This window comes from Columba livia, chromosome 26 (genome assembly GCF_036013475.1).
Source record: "Columba livia isolate bColLiv1 breed racing homer chromosome 26, bColLiv1.pat.W.v2, whole genome shotgun sequence".
Taxonomy (NCBI): Eukaryota; Metazoa; Chordata; class Aves; order Columbiformes; family Columbidae; genus Columba; species Columba livia.
Genome location: NC_088627.1, coordinates 5,404,423 through 5,423,750, shown reverse-complemented (window position 1 = coordinate 5,423,750; position 19,328 = coordinate 5,404,423). Strand labels below are relative to the sequence as shown.

Here is a 19,328-nt window from a genome sequence, read left to right as displayed (position 1 = left end):
CCAAACGCAGCTCGGTGTCACCTCCCTGTCTGCAGTGGGGGCCGAATCCATGGTGCTGAGGGATTAAGACCCCCCCCAACACTCCCCAGGACCCCCCGCATCGTGCCCAGACTTGTTTTCCTTGCTCCTGCCTGCAAACCCTGCCCGGCCTCGCTCCGGCTGGCTGCTCTGCCCCACCGTGCCAGCCCGGGGCCAGGCGAGCGTGTCAGGAGCTCAGGGGGGGCCTGGGGGGTCCTGGAGCAAACGTGGCCACCCGGTGCCAAGCACGCGGTGGGCGCAGGTGTGAGACCGCTGCAGATGGCGGCACCGCAGACCCTGGCGTGGAGGAGCCACGGCACCGTCACCTCCCCTCAGGGTCCCCGCCGGGAGCCGCATCTCCCTTGTGACCGGGAAGGAGCCATCCCCACCCAAAATGCGCCTAGGATGCAGGTCTGTCCCTGTCCCCTTCAGCCCAAGCACCAAGGGACCGGCAGAGCCCGCATGGCGGCTGGGTCGCAGATCAGAGCCGTGTCCCGGCAGCGGCGGTGGCCAAACAACAGTGGAAAACGGCCAAGAATGTGGTTTTAGGCTTGACCAGGCTTGAGACTGGCTGGTCCGGGCCTGCAGGGACTGTGTCCCCACAGGAGAAACTGAGGTGCAGAGGGACTTATCTGCGGTCAGCCAGCAGCTCAGCACCAGTCACTGCGAGGGGACACGTTTTCCCATGGAAAAAACAACTGAGATTTGGGAAGAGACGCAGCAGTGGCCGTGGCAGCGAGCGGGGAGCAGCGGGATTTGGGGATGGGGGTTTCCTGGGTGAAGCGAGGGTGGGGACAGTCGGGTGACACGGCAGACCCAGGCGGATGGGGAGGGGGGGACAGGGGGAGTGCTCTGACCAGGGCACGGTGCTGGTTGCGTCTGCTCAGAAATGGTTGTACTGGGGGGACATTCGGCTGCGGCTCTGGGGCAGCACAGGGCTGGAATTCAGGGAGGGTTGAGGCTCTTCTGCTGCAGTTACATTTATCAGGGCCCAAAATCCTCCGCAGCTGCTGGAGGGCAGGATCCCCCCCTAAATCTGATGGGGGTCTCTGGACTGTGCTCTCCACAAAGGCAGCTCCACATCCCAGCAATGCAGCAAACACCTTTTGCCCATTAAACACCCACAGCACCCATGCACCCCAGATCTCCCCCGCTGCACCCCGCTGCCTCCAAACCCCCTGATCTCACCCCAGGGAGCTGGTGGCTTTTGGGATGCTGCCACCACCACCCCGCCAAGCCAACCCGAGCTCTCTGGGGACAAACCCAGTCAGGTCACCCCACTGGCCTGATCCTGGCAAGGGTGATGGCAAGCGGGACCTTTGCCGCGCCAGACTTGGGGGGCACGGGGAACCGGAGTCCCCGAGGAGCCGTGCGCGGGGACGCGGGCTCAGAGCCGGGGACAGCGGTGGCCCCGGCTCGGTAAAGCAGCCACTAGATGGTAGCGTAGGTCCACGCCAACGCTGCTGACACAGCACTTGGCTGGGAGAGGGGACAAGGTGTCCGGGTGACCCGGGTGGCCCTGGGGACACGCCTCCGCTGTCCCCCTCCCCCGGTAAAAAGAGATGGCGGCGGGGCTGAGCACCCACGGAGCTGTGACACGGGTGGCGTGGGCATGGCTCCCACGCCCCAGTGCTGCCTGATGTGGTGGGAGCTGCCGGTGACCGTCACCGTGACCATGAGCACACCCGTGCCCATCAGCCCCTCTCTGAACCGGGGGCAAGGGGAGGACCCCACTCCCAAACCCATCGCATCCATGTTCCCACCTCCACCCCGAACCACCCGGGGACAACCACAGGGCACCAGCCTGACTTGATGGGGGGACAAAGCCAGGCCTGGGGACAAGAGGGGTGACCCACAAGGCACCCAGCTCAGCACGGGGGTGCTGGGCACCCACGGGTGCTGCTCCGCAAGGACTGTGCTGCAAAGCGCTTTGCTTAGCTCCTCAGCCCCGCTCCCAGCGCTGCCGAGGGCTCGATGCCAGACTGATATATATATTTTATGATAACTATAGAGATGCACTTCAAACCTGAGAAGGGACTTTGACAGTTTTAAGCATCTCTTTGATTAATACATGACCTTTTAATGCTTCGGATTAAATTAATAAATCTTTTACATTCTAACCCATTCTGCTTGCAGTGTAATATTTTTTTGCACGACCTCCTTCTCTCCCTGCCCGTGCGAGACAACTGACCCGTCGCTCCGTCCCGCTGCCCCCATCCACACACAGGTACAGCAATACGCAGGCTTGCAATATTCATAGGGTGCAAAGCCCTGCAAGGCGAGAAGGGAGGGATCCTGCCGTTTTTTTTGAACCCTCCCTAAAAATAGCAAGAAAATTCAAAGCTGACATTCAGGGCGAAGGGACGAGGAAGCCTGCAAAGTTGCTCACTCAGCCACCAGCAATTGCAGCGATCCTGTCTGCGTGTGCAGATTCCTCTGCTGACCAGGCTGGAGCCCAGGCCTCCCCGCACCACTCCCAAGAGCAACGCAGACCCATCCCCATCCTTACCCGGGCTGTGCAGAGCCCAGCGGTCCCCGATCCATCCCACCAATCCCGTTGGGGTGCATGGAACCCCAGTGATGGAGCTGCCAGCTTTTCGGGTGTGATAGGTCCCTGCTGGAGGACAACTCCTAACTTGACCGCAGCTCCCCAGTTTGTCCCAGTCCGGTGGCAAAGCTGGAGTGTCCAGAACGTAAACTGAGTGCACGCTCGCTCCTCGCTGCCTGTTGATCCGGCGACAAGCATCAAACCCCAACCTGCACCAGAGGGCTGCTGCAAAACCAGGTGCTGTGTGCCTCCCTGCACCCATGTGTTATTTCATCGATGACTCACGTGTTATTAGCAGCCAAGCAATATTCCCAATTCCCTGGAGTTAACCCTTCACTCGTCACTCACAAAAACATAATGTCATAACAAACATCAGTGGTATTATCTACTTTAATTATATTGTATCTACCCAGCTCTGGGAACATTAACACTGGCGGAGACTTGGAGGGAAGGAGCTGGAGAGATGCTTGACGGGGAGACAGGTCACGGGATGCTCAGGGAGGCAGGGGACAGCTCCCCACTGTGCCACCACTGTCCCAAAGGGACATGGTCACCACCTGCCCTCCTGGCATCCCCTCTGGGACCTGGCTGAGAGGGGACACAGCACCATAACCCAAAGAATGAGAGGAACTGGGTGTTGCCAAACAGTGGGGAAGTTTCCAGGCCCCAGACTTCAAATAAAAAGAATTAAAAGTGAGGAAAAGATAAAAAAAAAAGGGGGGGAGGGTGTATTGCTTGGGGGTGCATAAGGGCAGATGGGTGCTGAGCCAGAGTGGGTGATGAAGTGCACATGTGCACCCCACATTGTGGCGAGGGGCTGTGTGTCTGTCCCCCCTGGCATGTTGACGGCAGGGGGGTGCGCAGTGCGGGTGCAACCCAGGAGAGGGCAGCAATGCCCCGCGCATCCCATTGGGACCTCGCGGAGGGGGGGGGCACCTCGGGGGGGGGGGGGTGGGCAAACCACCGAAGGTGGTTTGCCCACCCCCCCCCCCCGAGGTGCCCCCCCCTTAAGTAAGGGGGACCCCAAGCAGCGCGCAACGGAGACGCGCCGCTTTGCGCCCCTCCCTGCGCGCTTCGCAGCGACGGGGAGGAGAAAAAGCGGGGGGGAGAGGAAAGGAAGGAGGGGAAAAAAAGAAGGGGGGGGAGGAAAGGAAGGACTACAAGGCCCGGCATGCCCCGGCGGTGCTGCACGGCTCCCCGGGGTGCCGGATGCTGGTCGTACCGCTGACAGCGGAGAGAACCGGAGCCGCGGTCCCCGCCGCGCAACGGGAGAGGAGAGAGAGGGGCTGGGCGCGCCTCGCCGCCGGCTCCGCTCCCCCCCTTTTTATCCCAGCCCCCACAAAGCCGGGAGCGGCAGAAGGCAAGAGAGAGGGAGGAGGAGGTGGAGGAGGAGGAGGAGGGAAGAGGAGGAGGAGGAGGAAGGGGGGAGGCAGCGGCAAGCCAGGGCTCTGCTGCGCTGTGTCTTTCTTTGCTTTCCGCAGGCGGCGAGCGGCGGAGGCGCAGAGGGGAGGTCGGTTCCCCCTCCGCCTCCCGCTCCGCTGCCTTTTGTGTGTGTGTGAGAGGCGAAGGGGGGGTGGGGGGGAAAGAGGAGGCAAAAAATAATTAAAAACAACGAAAAAAAAAGCTAAGCGGCAGAGGGGAGAGAAAAACCCGGAAAAAAATAAAATAGAGGGGTGGAGTGGGGGGAGAGGGAAGGAGGAAAGAGCAGGCAGGGGACGGAGGAGGGGGCGGGCTGGCAGGAGCGGAGTTGCCTTGGGGAGAATGTGAGCAGGAGGCGCTGGAAATGCTCTCGTTGAAGGTGGCGAACGGTGCCGAGGGCTCCGGGACTCCCGCGGCCGGTCAGGACGCAGCCCCGCCGGACGGCAGGAGCCTCCCCAAGCGGGCGGGTTCCGAGGGGCTCGGAGCGCAGCAGCCGGCGGGTGAGTACCGGGGACCCCCCGCCTTTGTGTGGGGCTGGGAGGTGGGGAGGAAGGGGGGGAGGACACACGGGACACCCCCTTCGGGTAGAGGGGGAGGTGGGGGGGAAGGAGGCGGCGTGTTGTCCCCCCCCGCGCCGTCCCCTCCGCTGAAGTTGCGCGGCGAGTTGGTGCCAAATTGCAGGAGTTTAATGGCACTTGGGGCGGGGAGGGGCGTGTGGGGAAAGGGGGGGGGACCGGGGCGAGCCCCCGGCGGGGGGGCTGCGATCTCCACGAGTTTGGCCGCCTCCCCTCGGCCGGCCCCCGTCGTCCCCCCCCCACCGCCGCCTTTCCCCCCCCGCGGCTGCAAGGGCTGAGTGACAGCTGTCAGAGCGGCTCCCTCCGCTGGAAGGCAGAGCCGGAGTCGAGCGTGTCAACAGCGTTTGGGGTTCACTTGGCTTCCTGGGGGGACGTGGGGCCCCCCCGGGGCAGAGCATCCCACCCTTTTCCCGGGGGAGTGCGGGATGGTCTGCGGGGGGCAGCCCCGGAGGAGGGTGGTGGGTGGGTGGGGGGGATTCGCCACAGCCCCGTCGGCAAAGTTGCGTGGTCCGTGGCGCGGGGCTCGGCGAGCGGTTGTCACTTCGGTGCCTGTCATCCCCCCTCTGATTTGTTTTTATCGATCAGCTGATTTAAATCCACCCACCCTCCCCCGCCCCCCCGGCACGGCCCCTCAGTGCTCGCAATGGGGACCACAGAGGACTGGTGGCTTTGGCCGGGGCTGGAGAGTCACCCCATGGGGTCATGCTAACGCCAAACCCTCTGCCCACCCTGGGGACGTGCTTGGTGTCCCCAAGGCCGAGGCAGGTGGAGACACCTGGGTCCCTGCTTGTTTACGTGCTGGCAGAGGATGTGGCCACAGCTGTGCCCAGGTGGCCTCGTGCATCTAGCCCCTTCTGCCCGTGGCTACCAGAACGGCCACTGAAAGCCACGGGCTGAGCTCATTGTGTGCCGTCGTGAGCCCCGGCGCGCGGTGGAGTCGCTCCAGATTTATCCTGGCGTGACAGAGAGCAGAAGCGAACCCCCGGGGGCGACGGGCACGGATCCTGCCCGCTCGCTTTCGACCCAGGCGCCGTTGGGCGCTGGGGGCGCGTGGTCTGAATCGGTGCCCCCCCACCTCCCCAGGCCTCCCCTCCTTCCTCGCCCCCCCCCAGGTGTCCCCTTACACTGGCTTCTCCTGCTGGGCTGAGGAATTTGCAGGGGAGGGTGGTGGTGGTGGTGGGGAGGGGGGGAAAGAGGAGGGCGGGGAGGGGGGGGCTGGAGAAGGGATGGCGCGGCGCCAAATTCCGCTCTGCCATGTCTCTGTAACCTGAATAGGCCAACTCCATCCCTGGTGCGAGTCCCCCGGGGCTCTGCCGCGCTCCGATGCAGTCAGGCGGGAGGTGGCTGCTGGTCTCCAACCCCCCCCCCGCCCCACGTCCCCATAAACCACAGTCCGGTTCCCTCCCCTCTGCTGTGTCTGGCGAGCGGATGCCCGCCAGAGCCACCGCGCGCCCGCCGGAGCCACCGCGCGCCTGCCGGGAACCGATGGGGCAGGAGCTGGAGGTGGCTGGGAGGGTTTGGTGGCGAAGGGCTGGCACCGTGACGGGGACAGGGTAGCCAAGGACACGCCGGGAGCGGGGTGGCCAGCGGAGGAGAAGCGATGGAAGCCCGTGGAAGGTTATGGCAAGCCGGGGGGGGCCGGCACTGCCCTGGCCTCTTTAGAGGAGGCAGCAGGGACCCGGGGCAGGCTATTTCTGCTGAGATCCCGAGGAAAGCTCTGGGAGAATTGTGGGCTTCTATAAATAGTGTGTGTCAGCCGAGTGGAAACAGGGCCTTGAAATGCTCCTGCTATTCTCCCGAGTGCTTTGGAACCAGCTCTTGGTAAACAGGGCAGTGGTGGGGAGGGCTGTTTCCTTCTTCCGGGCTCGTGGTGAGGGGGAGCGGGAGGGACGGGGGGGATTTTTGCCTGGTGATAGGGCAGGGCTGCCCCCCGGGGCCGGCCGGCTGGATGCTGGGCTGCGGCCGGGCTGCCCGGATGCGGGATGTGGCCCCTGAATGCGTCGCAGATGTGTTGTGTGTGTGTGTGTCCCCCGCCGTCCCCTCCCCAGCCTCGCCGCCCGCCGAACTTCAGGGCTGGGATGTGCCGCACAGTCTGGTCCTCGGGGAGCTGGTGATGCTGGGGGGGGTTTGGGGCGCGAAGGCTCGGCTGGATGAGAGATGCTCAGCAGGGCTCCTCTTCTCTTCTGTGGGGTCACAGCCTGCTTGTCCTGCTCCCCACCACATGTCCGTCTGTCTGTCCGGGCTGGAGTTGTTCCTGCTGTGCCTTGGGACGCACGCTGAGCGATGCCTTGGCTCAGCACTGTGCTGGAGGGCAGGGATTCGGTCCTGTGGGGCCTTCCTCCGGCACACCCAGACGCCCGGGGTGCTGGGGACCCCTCCCTCGGGGACCTTTGCGTGGAGCGGGGACGTGGTGACGTGTGCCCAGGGGGTTTCCTCAGCTCCTCAGTGCACCCTGACGCTCCCTGCGCTGCAGGTGAGCGTTTCGGCTTCGCACAAGGACTGGGCGCCGTGCACAGCATCAGCTCCCCTCACACCCGCACCCTGGTGCTCCCCTGTGCCATGAACTGTGGCTCGAAACCCACATTATCACTATTTTTGCCCTCAAACTCGCCCAGAGGGGAAGCGAACGGTGTGCTGCTGGGGTGCCCGCCGGGAGTTTTTAAGGCGATGTACAGCGGGTCTGTGTGGCGAGGGGATCCGGCGCGCTCGTGGTGGGATTTGGCGTCGCAATGCGCAGCAGCCGGCGGTTCACCGGGGTGCCGCGGGATGGGGGGCTCATCCTGCCCCATGGGTGCCCGGCCCGGGGAAGCCTGGGGTGCTCTGCGTGGGTGGGAAGGGCCGGGTGCTGCGTGCTGTTTGTTGTTGGTTTTTTTTTCTCTCCATCTTTGTATTTTTTTCCCCATTCCTTTTTCCTTTTCTGTTTCTCTCCCTCTCTGTGGGTTGAGCGCTGGGGCGACAGACAGGGAAAGTCTGAGCAATGGTCTCCGCGCTGGTGCTGTCTTCAATCACCGCGTCCCAGAATCCCTCGCTCTGGGCCTTCTAGGCACAAGGGCTTACAGCGAAAATCGGCAGCTGCAGCTGCGAGTGAAAGCACAAGAGCCCGGCTGGGTCTTTGGCATCGGCAGGAGAGCAAAAAAAAGCTGGGGGAGGCGAGAAGGGAAAGGAACGGGGCGGGGGGGGGGAGAAAAATATGCCCTGTGGTTTTTTTCCAGGGTTGTGTTTCAGAGCATCGGTTCCCGGGCGCGGGAAGAAGAAGTGGGAGGGGGGGGTGCAGAGCGGTGCCTCCGGGGAGCTCATTAAAATCCATCGGCTCCCCCCTTTTTTCGGCGGCCGAGGGAGGCTGGTACGCGGGAAGGAGGGAGGGACGTGCTGGAAGGAACATGCCTGCGGAGCGGCTGCCCGGTGGGGACAGTTCCCGACGCGGCAGGAACGCGGCCCCGGGGGGTTCACCTGTTGGGGCACGTAGGACGGTGCTCGTGCCAGCGGGGCCGTGACAAGGGCGGGGGTGTTCCGGGGACTCCCTCTGCACCCCCGGGACATCACGCTGGGAGCTGTGATGAGCTGCCGTGGTGCGGGGGAGCGATGGGTAATCTGCGGGGATGGGGGTGCGGGGGTCAGCAGGGTGCAGGATGGTGTTAGCAGGAGGTGTCGGCGTGTGCACAGGCAGCGTTTGGTGTGGGGGGTGGTCAAGGTGGGTTTTAGACAGGTGCTGCCACTGTGGTGAAACCTCCGGTGAAGGGGACAGGGACAGACAGCAGCAGGAACACCCCCCTGGTGCCGAAACCCACCCCGTGTAGGTGTGAACGCGGATGAGAGCCGGCGCAGCCTGGCCTGGCGCGATGCGGGGAGACAGGGGAGCGGCAAAATGTGGTATTGATCCTCTCCAAGGGAGAGCGAAGCGGTTCTGGCATCCGCCAGCTCCAACCTCTGCCCTTCCCGCTGCTAAATGAGCTCCAGGTGGAGGGAGCTGCATCCCATCCCATCCCATCCCATCCCATCCCATTCCCTTCATCCCATCCCATTCCCTTCATCCCATCCCATTCCCCTCATCCCATCCCATTCCATCCCATCCTATTCCATCTCATCAATCCCATCCCCCTCATTCCATCCCATTCCCCACATCCCATCCCACTACATCCCATTCCATCCCATTCCGTCCCACCCCATTCCCACCTCATCCCCTTCCCATCGCCATCCCCATCCCATCCCCATCCCATCCCATCCCATCCCATCCCATCCCATCCCATCCCATCCCATCCCATCCCATCCCATCCCATCCTTGTGCTTCCACTGCCGCCGCCCCCGGGGCCCCAAGCCCCGCGCAGGCTCTTCGCCTCCTGCTGACTTCAGCGCCTGGGCTTGGGCTCAGCGCCTGTGCATTCCTCGCAAAACCTGGGCCTAAAATATCTGGAGGAGGACGGAGCGCCTGGGGCGAGGGAGATGAGCTCTGGGGCTGCGGGAAAGAGAGAGGCTGCTGGGCTGGAGGCAGCGGGGCTGCTCCGCTCCCCACCGGCCCCCCGGGAATTTGCCGGGAATAAATCTCAGCTGGGGAACTCGGCGGCTTGGCTTGGGATGGATGTGCCAGGGCAGGACCAGTGGCAGGAGGGGAGCGCGGCGCCCTGTGCATCACTATCAGTGGCATGGGGAGCAGGGTGACAGGGTGACAGGGAGCAGCATGGCAAGGAGACCAGGGAGCAGGGCGCAGGGTGGCACGGGGACGGGGCAGTGGGTGACAGGGGAGCGGGTGGCAGGGAGCAAACCAGGGCTGGGTGGCTGAGGAGGGACAATCAATGCTGAGAGGGAGGTGCTGGGCGGGAGCCGTGTGAGAACCAGTTTGCGAGGTCCAGATTGGCAGCAGATCCTGAACCAGGAGGAGCTGAGCATCCCCACGGCCCCTGCCGAGATCAGACGAGACGACAGCGACTCGGTTTGGGGGAAGAAATTGGAGGCGGGGGAAGCTTTTTGCTTTTTTTTTTTTTCTGAAATGAAATTTGAACCCCAAAGTGGGAGGGAAGTGGAGGTGGGGGGCACGGCTCTCTCCACATGGTTATTACTGCTGTTTTCCACCCAGCTGAAAGGAGAATGTAGCTTAATATGGACCCGCGGGGAGGAGAAGCGATCGGGAACGGGGATTTGGCAGGAGGGAGCTGGGAAACAGCGAGAGAGACATAGAGGTGAGAGTGGCCAGAGCTTTGCTTTGCCCAGGGAGGTGTTTGCAGCCCGGCCGGGGAGGTCGGAGCTGGGCTGGAACAAGGCGCTATTGTTCTTGGCGAGCGGGGGGCCGGTTTGCGGCCCCCCCAGACCCGCGGAGCTGGCGGAGGTTTTTGGGAGCAGTTTTCCCGGCAGGTTGCTGGCTGGGGGAGAGCTCAGGGTGTTGGGGTGCACCCAAGGGACCGGTTGAGACGCCGGGGGAGGCGAACGGGTGTCGTGCCGGGGCTGGGGGAGATGGCAGGTGAGGCGGGGGCAGGATGGGGATGAGCTGGGGGACATTCGGATCGGCGAGCGGGAGGGTGGGGTGGGGGCTCGGTGGCCAGGGGCGGCATGGGGACAGGGCTGTGAGGGTGGCGGTGGCACAAAACCCGGTGTCCCTTGGCTGGCAGCTCCTTGACGCGTGTGTGGGGCTGGGGAGGGCAAACAGGGGGGCTTCTCCTGTTTCTGGCCTGGGGACCACCCGTCACTCCACAGTCCGGGTCCTGCTGTGATCCCCTCTTGGCTGTTGGCATGTCCCCGTTGCCACCATCCGCGTGTCCCCTGGGTCCCTGGCCCCAGCGCCTGCCGTCGCACACTGTCACCATCTGGCTGTTCCCAGCACTGGGCACGGGGGTGTCGGCGCAAGCAGCCGCCCCATCCCACTGCCACCATCAGGCGCTGCGTTGCCACAGCCACCCGCTGTCCCCTGTGCTTGGGGACACCCCAGGGTGCCAGGAGGAAGAGGAGGAGGAGGAGGAAGAGAGCAGCCCTGGTGGTCTGGGGGCTGTGGCCGGGGAGGGGGTGGCGAGGCAGGACCAGCCTTTGCAGGGCTCACGGCGATGCTGAGCTTGTCCCAGCGCTCCCTGTGCTGTGGTGGGGGGACAGCCCTGCCCCCCCGACCCAGCTGGAAAGGAGAGACCCACCCCCCCCACACACACACACAGTGCAGCCCTGGCATGTGCTCCCCATCCCCCCCCCCGGCAAGTTCCCACCTCTCAGATGCTTCAAACGCAGCAGCGATGCCCTAAAGGCAGCAGAAGCACCTTAGCAAGTGCACACGAAATATTTGCACACGCATGGGTGGCTTTGGGTCCGCCGCTGCTCTCGCCCTTCCCCAGCCCCATGCCCAGGGTCTCCCTCTCTGGAGCCCCCAAATTTAGGGGGGATACCCCTGGTGGGGCTTCTCCTTTCCTTGAAGACAGGCGTGTAATATTAGCTCGGGATGAATCGCTCTGCCCCAACCGAACCGGCACTGCCGTGCCACCACTGTGTGTCATCGCGTGTCCCCCCCATCCGCACGTGGTGGCACCGCAGCATCACCCGCCTTCCTCATCCTTCATCCTCGCGCCCTCCCCTCCTCTTCCTCCCAGCCTTGACACCCCGCAGCCGGGCTGGGTGCCCATTGCGGAGGGGGGGTAACAGCGTTCCCCTCCCCGGCATTCCTCGCGAGTGAAACACAAGAGCTGGCAGGGCACTCCTGCTCTCGCTGGCCTCCAGTGCCTGAACAAAGCCCTCCTGCCTCTCCCGGGGTTTGAAACAGGAGAGGTGCTGCGTGGCGAAGCGAAAATGTCCTATTTTGGGTTTCGAGAGTGAAGGGTGCGGGGACAGGGGTGGGTACGGTCTCCGCGGTCCCCGCGGCTGGCGGCCGCCCGCCGTGGGGACCGTGGGGACTGTACCCACCCCATGGCATCGTCCCCAGTTTGGGGGATGCCGGAGGCTTGGCCGCTGGCCCTTGGCTGGGCTTTGCATCTCGCTGCCATCATATTGCTATGGAAACCAAGCCCTGGAGAGCACCGCTCCAAGCCCAGTTTGGCCCCAGTTTGGTCCCAGTTTGGCTCGCAACTCTCATGCATCCATAGCAATACAGGTTGGTGTTACCCGGACCGGCTTCATCCCCAGGTTTGGGATGCTGCATCCCAGAGGGATCGTGCGCTCCACTCCCCCCACCCCCCCAAAGTCCGACATCCCCTCTGCTTGCAGAATAAACCCCCCCCAACTCCTTCCCCACCGCCCCCGGTGAAACAGGCCCCTGTCGGAGCGCAGTCCCCGACAGCGAAGGTTATTTTAATGGATGCATTACTTTAAACGAACCCTCCGCCATCTGTTCCACCCCCTAATTACGCATGCAAGGAAAAAAAAGCCCCATCTCACAGCCAGCGCAGGAGAAAGTAAAGATATAAGTGATTTAAATGCACGTTATCTGCAGCTCTGCCGGCAGCTGGGCTGGGCTGCGCTCCTCATCTTCATCTTCCTCCCCGGGCAAGTTGCAGGCAAGAGGGATGATGGTTCTGCTGGGTCCGGCAGCTGCCGACACCTCGGGGCGCCGGACGGTGGGTGCAGCAGGGATGGGAGTTTGGTGGCTGCGTCCCCCCCCCGTGTGTCCCTGTTGCCCCCCTGAAGGTTGGCTGTGCCTGCCAGGCTCGGCGTGGTGGCGGCTGAGCCTTCAAAGCGTGGGGACACGCCGCCGTCCCTGGGCTGCCGCGGTGCATGGCGGGGGTTTTGGGGATGGGGGGAGCACCCCGGGCTCCTCGCTCTGCTGCTGGTTTGTGTGGGCTGGGGGTCCCGTGGTGCCGGTGCTGGGTGTGTGGAACCCCCCTGGGTGACACTGGGGTCCCTGTCCCCTGGAGAGGGGCTAGGGGGGCTCTGCTCAGGGAACGGAGATGTTTTGCAGGCAACGACTGCGTTTTCATAATCCATCCCAAAATCCAGGGGTCTGGGTGGTGTTTGACCCTGGGGGGTCTGTCCCTTGGGGCTGCAGAAGGTGGGGTGGGGGGGTCTAGACAAGCCCCCCTGAGAGGCAGAGCCTGGAGATGTTGGCAAAACCCAATTTTTAAGTCACCCTGGTGGTTTGGGGAGTCCCAGCAGGGGCGGGGGGGCTGACAGCGCATGGGGACTGCAGCACAGCACCGTCCCCAGGGCTGCCCCAGCGTGACTCAGTTTCCCCAGTGCAAACCCTCTCTCCTTGGGCCCCTACCCGCGGGGCTGGGACGAGCGAGCGGTGTCCCTTTGGGTGACCCCACGGTGCCAACGCGAGACCGCGACCACCATAGCGAGGCCACCGCCTGGCGCCGGAGCCGACGGCGGTCCCGGGTGCTGGCGTCCCCCCCCTTTTCTCCCTCCGTGTCTCCGTGCCTGACTGCAGCAGATGCGCCAGCTCTGCAGGAAGAGGGAATTAAGTTGGGCTGGAGGAATTTTTCAAGATTGCTGCAGGCCTGAGGGTCTCGGGTCCCCCCGCGGAGATGGGCAGTCATGCAGAATTAATCCTCTCGGCAGCCTGGCTCAGCTTCAGCCGGTGCAAAGCTCCGGGAGAGCGCGGGGGGCGATGCTGGGGGCGGCTGAGCGAGCCCCCGGCGCCTCTCGCCATCGATGGGGGAAATTCGTAATGAAAAATTTAAAAAGCCCCAACTCAGCCTTTCCCCCCCCACACACCTCCCCAAACCTGGAGGTGGGACTCGTGGGGAGGAGGTGGGAGGATTCTGCAAAGCTGAAGGAAAAACCTGTTTGCTGGAGCACACGGAGCCCAGTGCGGGGAGAAAACGCCGGGACGCATCCTGCGCTCGGGGAGCGGGGCTGGGTACAGCCCTGTACCATGGGGATGGGCTGACGGGTGCTGCGGGGGGTCACCCCTTTGCTTCCATCCCCCAAACGCACCTGCAACGGGCTCAGCAGGGGGCAGGAGGCAGCTTGGGGATGCACCTGATGTCCCCCCGTGCTGCGCCAGCCGCACGTCACATCCGAGGGGACACTGGGGTGGCATCTGGGTGCCCCGTGGCTCTGCCAGCCCCATGGGTGGCCTCCTCCCCGTTGTCCCCCGTTGTCGCCGAGGCTGTTGTGCCAGTGGGCTCGGTGGCTGCGTGACACCGGGCAGGGTGGCCCGCGAGGGCTGTGCAGCTGCCGCTGAGCCCTCCGCTCCTCCGGTTTATAAATAATGCAGCACCAGGCGTGTTGGCAGCGCCAGCACCCGCCTGCAGCCCCGGGAGCTTTGGGTGTGAGCAGTGGGTGCTGTCACCCTGCCTGGGTGACACTGGGCACACCAGCCTGGCGAGGAGGGCGCGAAGCCCAGTGCCCCTGCACCCCCTCGCTCCCCACGCTGTCCCCCAGCCCCATGTGCCCCGGGTGGGCGGTGGCAGTGGCGGGTGCCCGTGGTGACCCCACGCGTGGGGACGTCCCTGCGCCTCGTGGCGGTGGCGCCGGTGGCGGCGCGCAGCTTGCATGGTTGCCATGGCGATGTGCCGGCGCTAACGAACCCGAGTAAACATTAACGATGGAGAGCCCCACGCGGGGTGGGTGGGAGGGTGGGGGGGACGGCAGTGCTTGGGCCTGGGGACCCAGGCGTCCTGCAGGACTGGGTGCTGGTCATGGGATCGTCCATGTGTCTTAGGGTGCACTGGGGATCATCGCCCCGGATTCCTGGGTCACCTCCAGGCCCTGCATGAGGCTTTAACGGGCAGACTGGGAGCTACTGGGTGCTGAGCAAGGTCCTTGGGGACAGGATGTCTGGGTCCCCTGCCAAGCTTGGGGGCACACGTGGTAGGACGGTCCCAACCCCAAGGAGCCAGGGGTCCTGTCCCACCTCTACCCAGCACCAGCCATGATCACTGTGCAGCACCTATGGGTGCAGGCGTTGGGTGGGATGCAGCCTGGACTGGGAGCCCCTCAGGAGCAGTGGGGATCTTGGGGTGCTGGTGGCCCTGCCACCTCCGCTACCTGCGGTTGTCACCATGACTCAGCTCCCCACATCCCTCCCTTTCATGGGGACCCACACCCAGTTTGGTTGAGGGTCAGGGTGGGGGTCAGCCCCTCTGCACCAGCAGCCACCACCGTGCCCAAGGTCCCCTCCAGCATTTAATGGTGCTGCAGCTCATTAACTGGAGGTGCAGGTGCCCCGGGTACCTTCCTCCTCCTGGAGGGCCCTTAATGAGCGGCTGCTAACGAGCTCCCGTGCTCTGCTCCCCGGGAAGAGGCTGATTGGTGAGCAGCACCCGGGAGCGACGCGCAGGCTCCTTTCGGGGGCTTGAACGGGTCGAGTGACCCCAAATCCTTTGCCTATTTGCCATGCCAGGGGCATGGCCTTTGCGCCATGCACAAGTGTCCCCATGTCACCAGAGCTGGATGGTTTGCCGGCTCGGTGCCGGGGAGCATCAATGGCTCTTGCAGCTCGTGGGCCTGTTGTTTGTTTGTCATCCGGAGAGTGGGGGACAGGAGCGTGGCAGGTCCCCACCTGCAGCCTGCCTGGTTTTGCAGCAGAGGTTTTGTACCTGGGGAGGGCTCTGAGTGCTGTCACCGTCACCGTCCTTCCAGGCGTGCGCAGACGTGCCAGTGCCACATCTTTCCCCAGCGCACGGCTGCCGCGGGGCGTGCGTCATGGGCACCTGGTGCCCTGTGCCTCAGTTTCCCCTCCCGGGGATACAGGGCCCTGGGGGCGGGCGCTGGGGCTGGGCGGACACGCGAGGATGTGGGTTGAGGCTCATGTTGGTCCCCCCAGCCCCATTTCTGTGCCTTTAGTCACGTCGTACAAAGCCACCCAAGCGCTCCTTGAGGTCTGTCTGCAGGGGGTTTTGGGGGGGGGGGGCACTTGAGGGTCTGTGGCTCCCGTGCACCCCAAAAATAACCCAGTGGCACCGATGTAGTGCAGGGATTCGGGTCTGTGGGTACCCTGGAAAGGTGGACGGGGGGCTGCCTGGCTGGGGGGCCCTGAGGCCCCTCCCCATCCTCTGGGGGCTGCAGGGGGGACAGAGCCATCGATCCGCTCCGGGGCGGGGTCCCCCCGCTCCCCTAATCCTCCGTGACACGGTGCCCGGCTCCGCGGTGGCTAATTGCAGCGTCCCCAGCTGAGGATTAGGGTTTAAAGTGGGGAAGGAGCAGCAGGAGCAGATGAGCTCCCCGAGCAACAAAGCTCCCGTTTCCCTGCAAAGCGACTTTTATTAGGGGTATAATTAAAAGCTGACAGGAGGGGAAAATCACAGGGAGGGTTGGGGCGAGGGATGGAGCCACCCGAAGGTCCCTGTGCTCCCCCAGGCGTCTGACCCGCCAGCCCCTGCTCCGACCGCAGCGTTTCTGGCAGGGCAGGAGGCAGCGAGGTGCTGGGCTGGCAGAGGAAATCCAAACTCAGCCCCTATGAAAGGGGCTTTGTGTGCCCGGGAAGGAACAGCCCTCCTCCTCCTCCTCCCTTGGCCACGGGGCCGCTTTCCCGCCTGGGGGTGGCCTTGCTGTGGGTGCTGGAGGGAAACTGAGGCACGGGGCAGCCCTGTGGCCTCCTGTCCTGCTTGGGCTCCTGCAGGGGCTTTTCTCCGTCGCTCACACTTGTGGCATGGGCAGGGGACACGGCTGCGGGTGAGCCGGTCCCTGGGGACGTCCCTGCAGGGTCCCTCGGTGGGTCCTCCCTGCTGGGGCTGGACAAGGCTCTGCGAGCAACGAGAGAACTATGGGGACAGGGGGACATTGTGGGGACAGAGGGACGTTTTCCCCTGTCCTCTTCATGCCCCCACAACTGCCCTTTCACCAGTACCATCGCCTGCCTCAGTTTCCCTTTCCCCCTTGTGAGCGCCGTGGCCGCCGTCCGGCGAGGCGGGACCCCGGATCGCCCCAGGGGTTTCAGCCCACGTTGGTGACCCCGGCTGCCCCTGAGGATGTGGCCAAGGTCCTCCAGGAGGGGACATGTTGCATCACCCGGTGTGTCGCACACCCCTGCGCAGAAGCTGGCGGGAATGTCTCTCCCTTGCGGGCTGGGTCCCATTGCAAGGGGGACAGCGGGTGGAGCGGGGCCACCCCAGCTGGGTGCTGGCCACTGGCCATCGGCCACCTTGCCCTGGCCCAGCCCCGGCGAGCGCGGGGGGGGCTTGTTCTGCGTCTGGACAGGAAGACGAATGAATTCCATTACGGGATCGCGATTTTATTCCACGTGTCAGAGAGCCTGAGATTAACTTGCTCACCAGGCTGTGACAAACCCAGACACCGTGTGCACGCGCGCGAGGGCTTCGCACGCTCGCCGGGCACGGAGCTGCCTGAGACCCCGTCCCCGCTGCTGCCGGTGCCTGGGGAGGGTGACACCGGCCGAGGTGGGGGCCTGGCACTGCCACCGTGCTGTCCCCTGGCCGAGGGGTCCCGTGACCGCCCAAGGACATGGGTGCTATGGCCGGGCGAGGGTTGAAGCATCGTCCCGGTGCAGGTCCCCGCAGCCCGGCACTGTGCCGGAGGCCACGTGCTGCCGAAAAGCAGGCTGGGAGGAAGGTGGGAAGGGGACATGGAGGTTTGGGGACATGTTGTGAGGGCTGGCAGTGCTGGGGTGTGACAAGGCCAGCGGGTCGCTCTCATCTTCCTCCGGCTGATAGGCTGCCCGCCCTGGGAGAGCGTGTCGGGGCCGTGCAGCAGCGTGGAGACGTGCCATGCCATTCCGTGCCGTGCTGTACCGCGCTGTGCCGCACTGTGCTGTGCTGTGCCGTGCTGTGCCATGCTGTACTGTGCCATGCCATGCTGTGCCATGCTGTGCTGTACTGTGCTGTGCCATGCCATGCCATGCTGTGCCGTGCTGTGCCATGCTGTACTGTGCTGTGCCATGCCGGGCTGTACGATGCTGTGCCATGCTGTGCCGTGCTGTGCCATGCTGTGCCATGCCATGCCATGCTGTGCTCTACCATGCCGTGCCATGCCATGCTATACCATGCCGTGCCATGCTGTGCTGTGCTGTGCCATGCTGTACCGTGCTGTGCCGTGCTGTACTGTGCCATGCCATGCTGTGCCATCCCATGCTATGCTGTGTTGTGCTGTGCTGTGCCGTGCCGTGCTGTACCGTGCCGTGCCATGCCGCGCTGTGCCGTGCCGTGCTGTGGGGCCGGCTGCTCTCCCCTCGCCACCCCCCCTGCGCGGGCGCAGGCAGCTGGCTCTGTTTGCTGGAGGCTTTGCACATTCCAGTTCGTGGGTCACTCGCCTTCGAAACCTCTCCGGGGACGGAGGCAGTTGGGAGCCGTAACAAACAACCCAAGGGCTCCAATGACGCCCGCGCCCGGCTCTGCCTGCCAGCACCGGGGGGGCTGGGGGACGGCCCCCCGCTCCCCTGGGGTGCGGAGGGGAGGTTTTTACTGGGAGGTCCCAGTAAAAATAACTGGGGAGGGTGGACATGCCGAGCGGGCCTCTTTGCAGGACGCGGGGGTGGTTGCCTTTTGGGGAGCGGTGGGGCATGCAGGAGAGATGCTGCAGTCTCCTCTGCTCATGGGGTGTCAGGGCTGGGGTGCAGAGGGGGGTGCTGGCGGTGGGGGCGTCACGCGGAATCCGAATGGGGAGGGTTGGGGGCAAGAGGGCAGCGCAGACAGCGAGCTTGGGGTGGCCGCGCTGGGGCTGGTTAATGTGTCCTGGAATGTGTGTCGGAGCCGTCCCGGGGAGATCAAGGGTCCGGCGGAGCGCGGGGGCTCGGGGGCTGCGGCTGCGCCCCGGGAGGCGCGGGCGGCGGTGGGGAAGGTCAGCCTTGGCCAGATGCAGCCACTCCACCCTCCTCCAGTGCTTTTGCACATTAATGCAAATGCACTGGCCTGAGTGGTTCATTAGCAGCATGTGGAATGGAATAATGCATCCGCATCCCATTAGTCTAATGAAAAAAAGGGAGCCGGCACCTGGAACAAAGCTGCCGACTCTTGGCTAGTGCTCTGGCTCTGCCATGCTGGGCTGGGGGCCCCCCCCTCCCTTCCCCTCCCTTCCCATCCCTTCCCCTCCCTCCGCGCCGCCACCCCACTCCTCCGAGCATCCTCACATAAGGGGACACCATCTCCAGGATGTCCCCATGGTGGGACGCAGCGCCGGGGGGAACCCCGAGGTGGGCAGAGCCAGTCCCGGCATCACCCCCACAGCATCCCGGGGTGCGGGGGACCCCGAGCCGCGATTGCCGCAGAGGCGCTGGCCGGGGTGTCGGTGCCGGGCGGCGAGATGTCCCCATGTCCCTGGGGCTGGGAGCTGGGAGCCTGAAGGATTAGAGGAAACATTGCCAAACAAACCAGGCTGTGCCGGAACCAATTAGCCTCCAGCAGGCAGAGTTTCAGATGCTGTTATTTCTGCCTCTTCTCTTTTCTCTCCCCTCCTTCTGTCTCCCCCTTTTTCCCCCTCCCTGGCCCTCCCCAGCCCCTCCTGCCCGCCCCCAGCATCTCTCGCCATTCCTCTCCGTGTCGGAGCTTGTTTTGGGCACTGGCTCTGGAGTGAGTCATTGCCGCGCGTAGGGGATTTTAAAAGCTTTCTGCTGTCGCTGGGAAGCCGGTTTGGGCTGCTCCGGCGCTGGGGGTGGAACGCGATGCCTTGCAGACAACCCTCGTCTGGGGAACCCGAAAAAGTCGAAAATCCCCCACCTCGGTGCCCCAAACCCCCCGGGGTCCCGTGGGCCCCCACTTTTTGCCGGGGTTGGCTCGGTCACCCCAGCCAAGCGGTTGAGTCACAGGCGAAACTTTTCGAGCCGTTGGAGCTTCCTCCGGCGGGGCCCCTCTCCGAGGAAGTGGTCTGCTGGGGCGGGAGCCCGCGGGGCAACCGCCCGGCCCCGGGGTGCAGCACGCAGGCGCTGGCGGCCGGTGCTGGAGCTTGAAGCGTGGGAGATTTTATTT

The 19,328-nt window shown here is 64.4% G+C and overlaps 1 protein-coding gene across 4 annotated transcripts in view; it reads left to right on the top strand.

Moving 5' to 3' along the window:
- Positions 1-3,881: 3,881 nt before the first annotated feature.
- AHDC1 (AT-hook DNA binding motif containing 1) overlaps positions 3,882-19,328 on the top strand; it is a 55,047-nt gene continuing 39,600 nt past the window's right edge. The window contains exons 1-2 of one of the 4 annotated variants that reach the window (XM_065041532.1): positions 3,882-3,926; positions 4,365-4,485. Coding sequence is in view for 2 of the 4 variants with exons in the window: in XM_065041529.1 (XP_064897601.1) it covers positions 9,545-9,734 (190 nt within the window). In the remaining 2 variants the exon portion in view is untranslated. Of the gene's footprint in view, positions 3,927-3,958; positions 4,077-4,156; positions 4,486-8,846; positions 9,735-19,328 lie in introns of those variants that run through there. The other 3 variants (XM_065041531.1, XM_065041530.1, XM_065041529.1) reach the window with 3 other exon arrangements.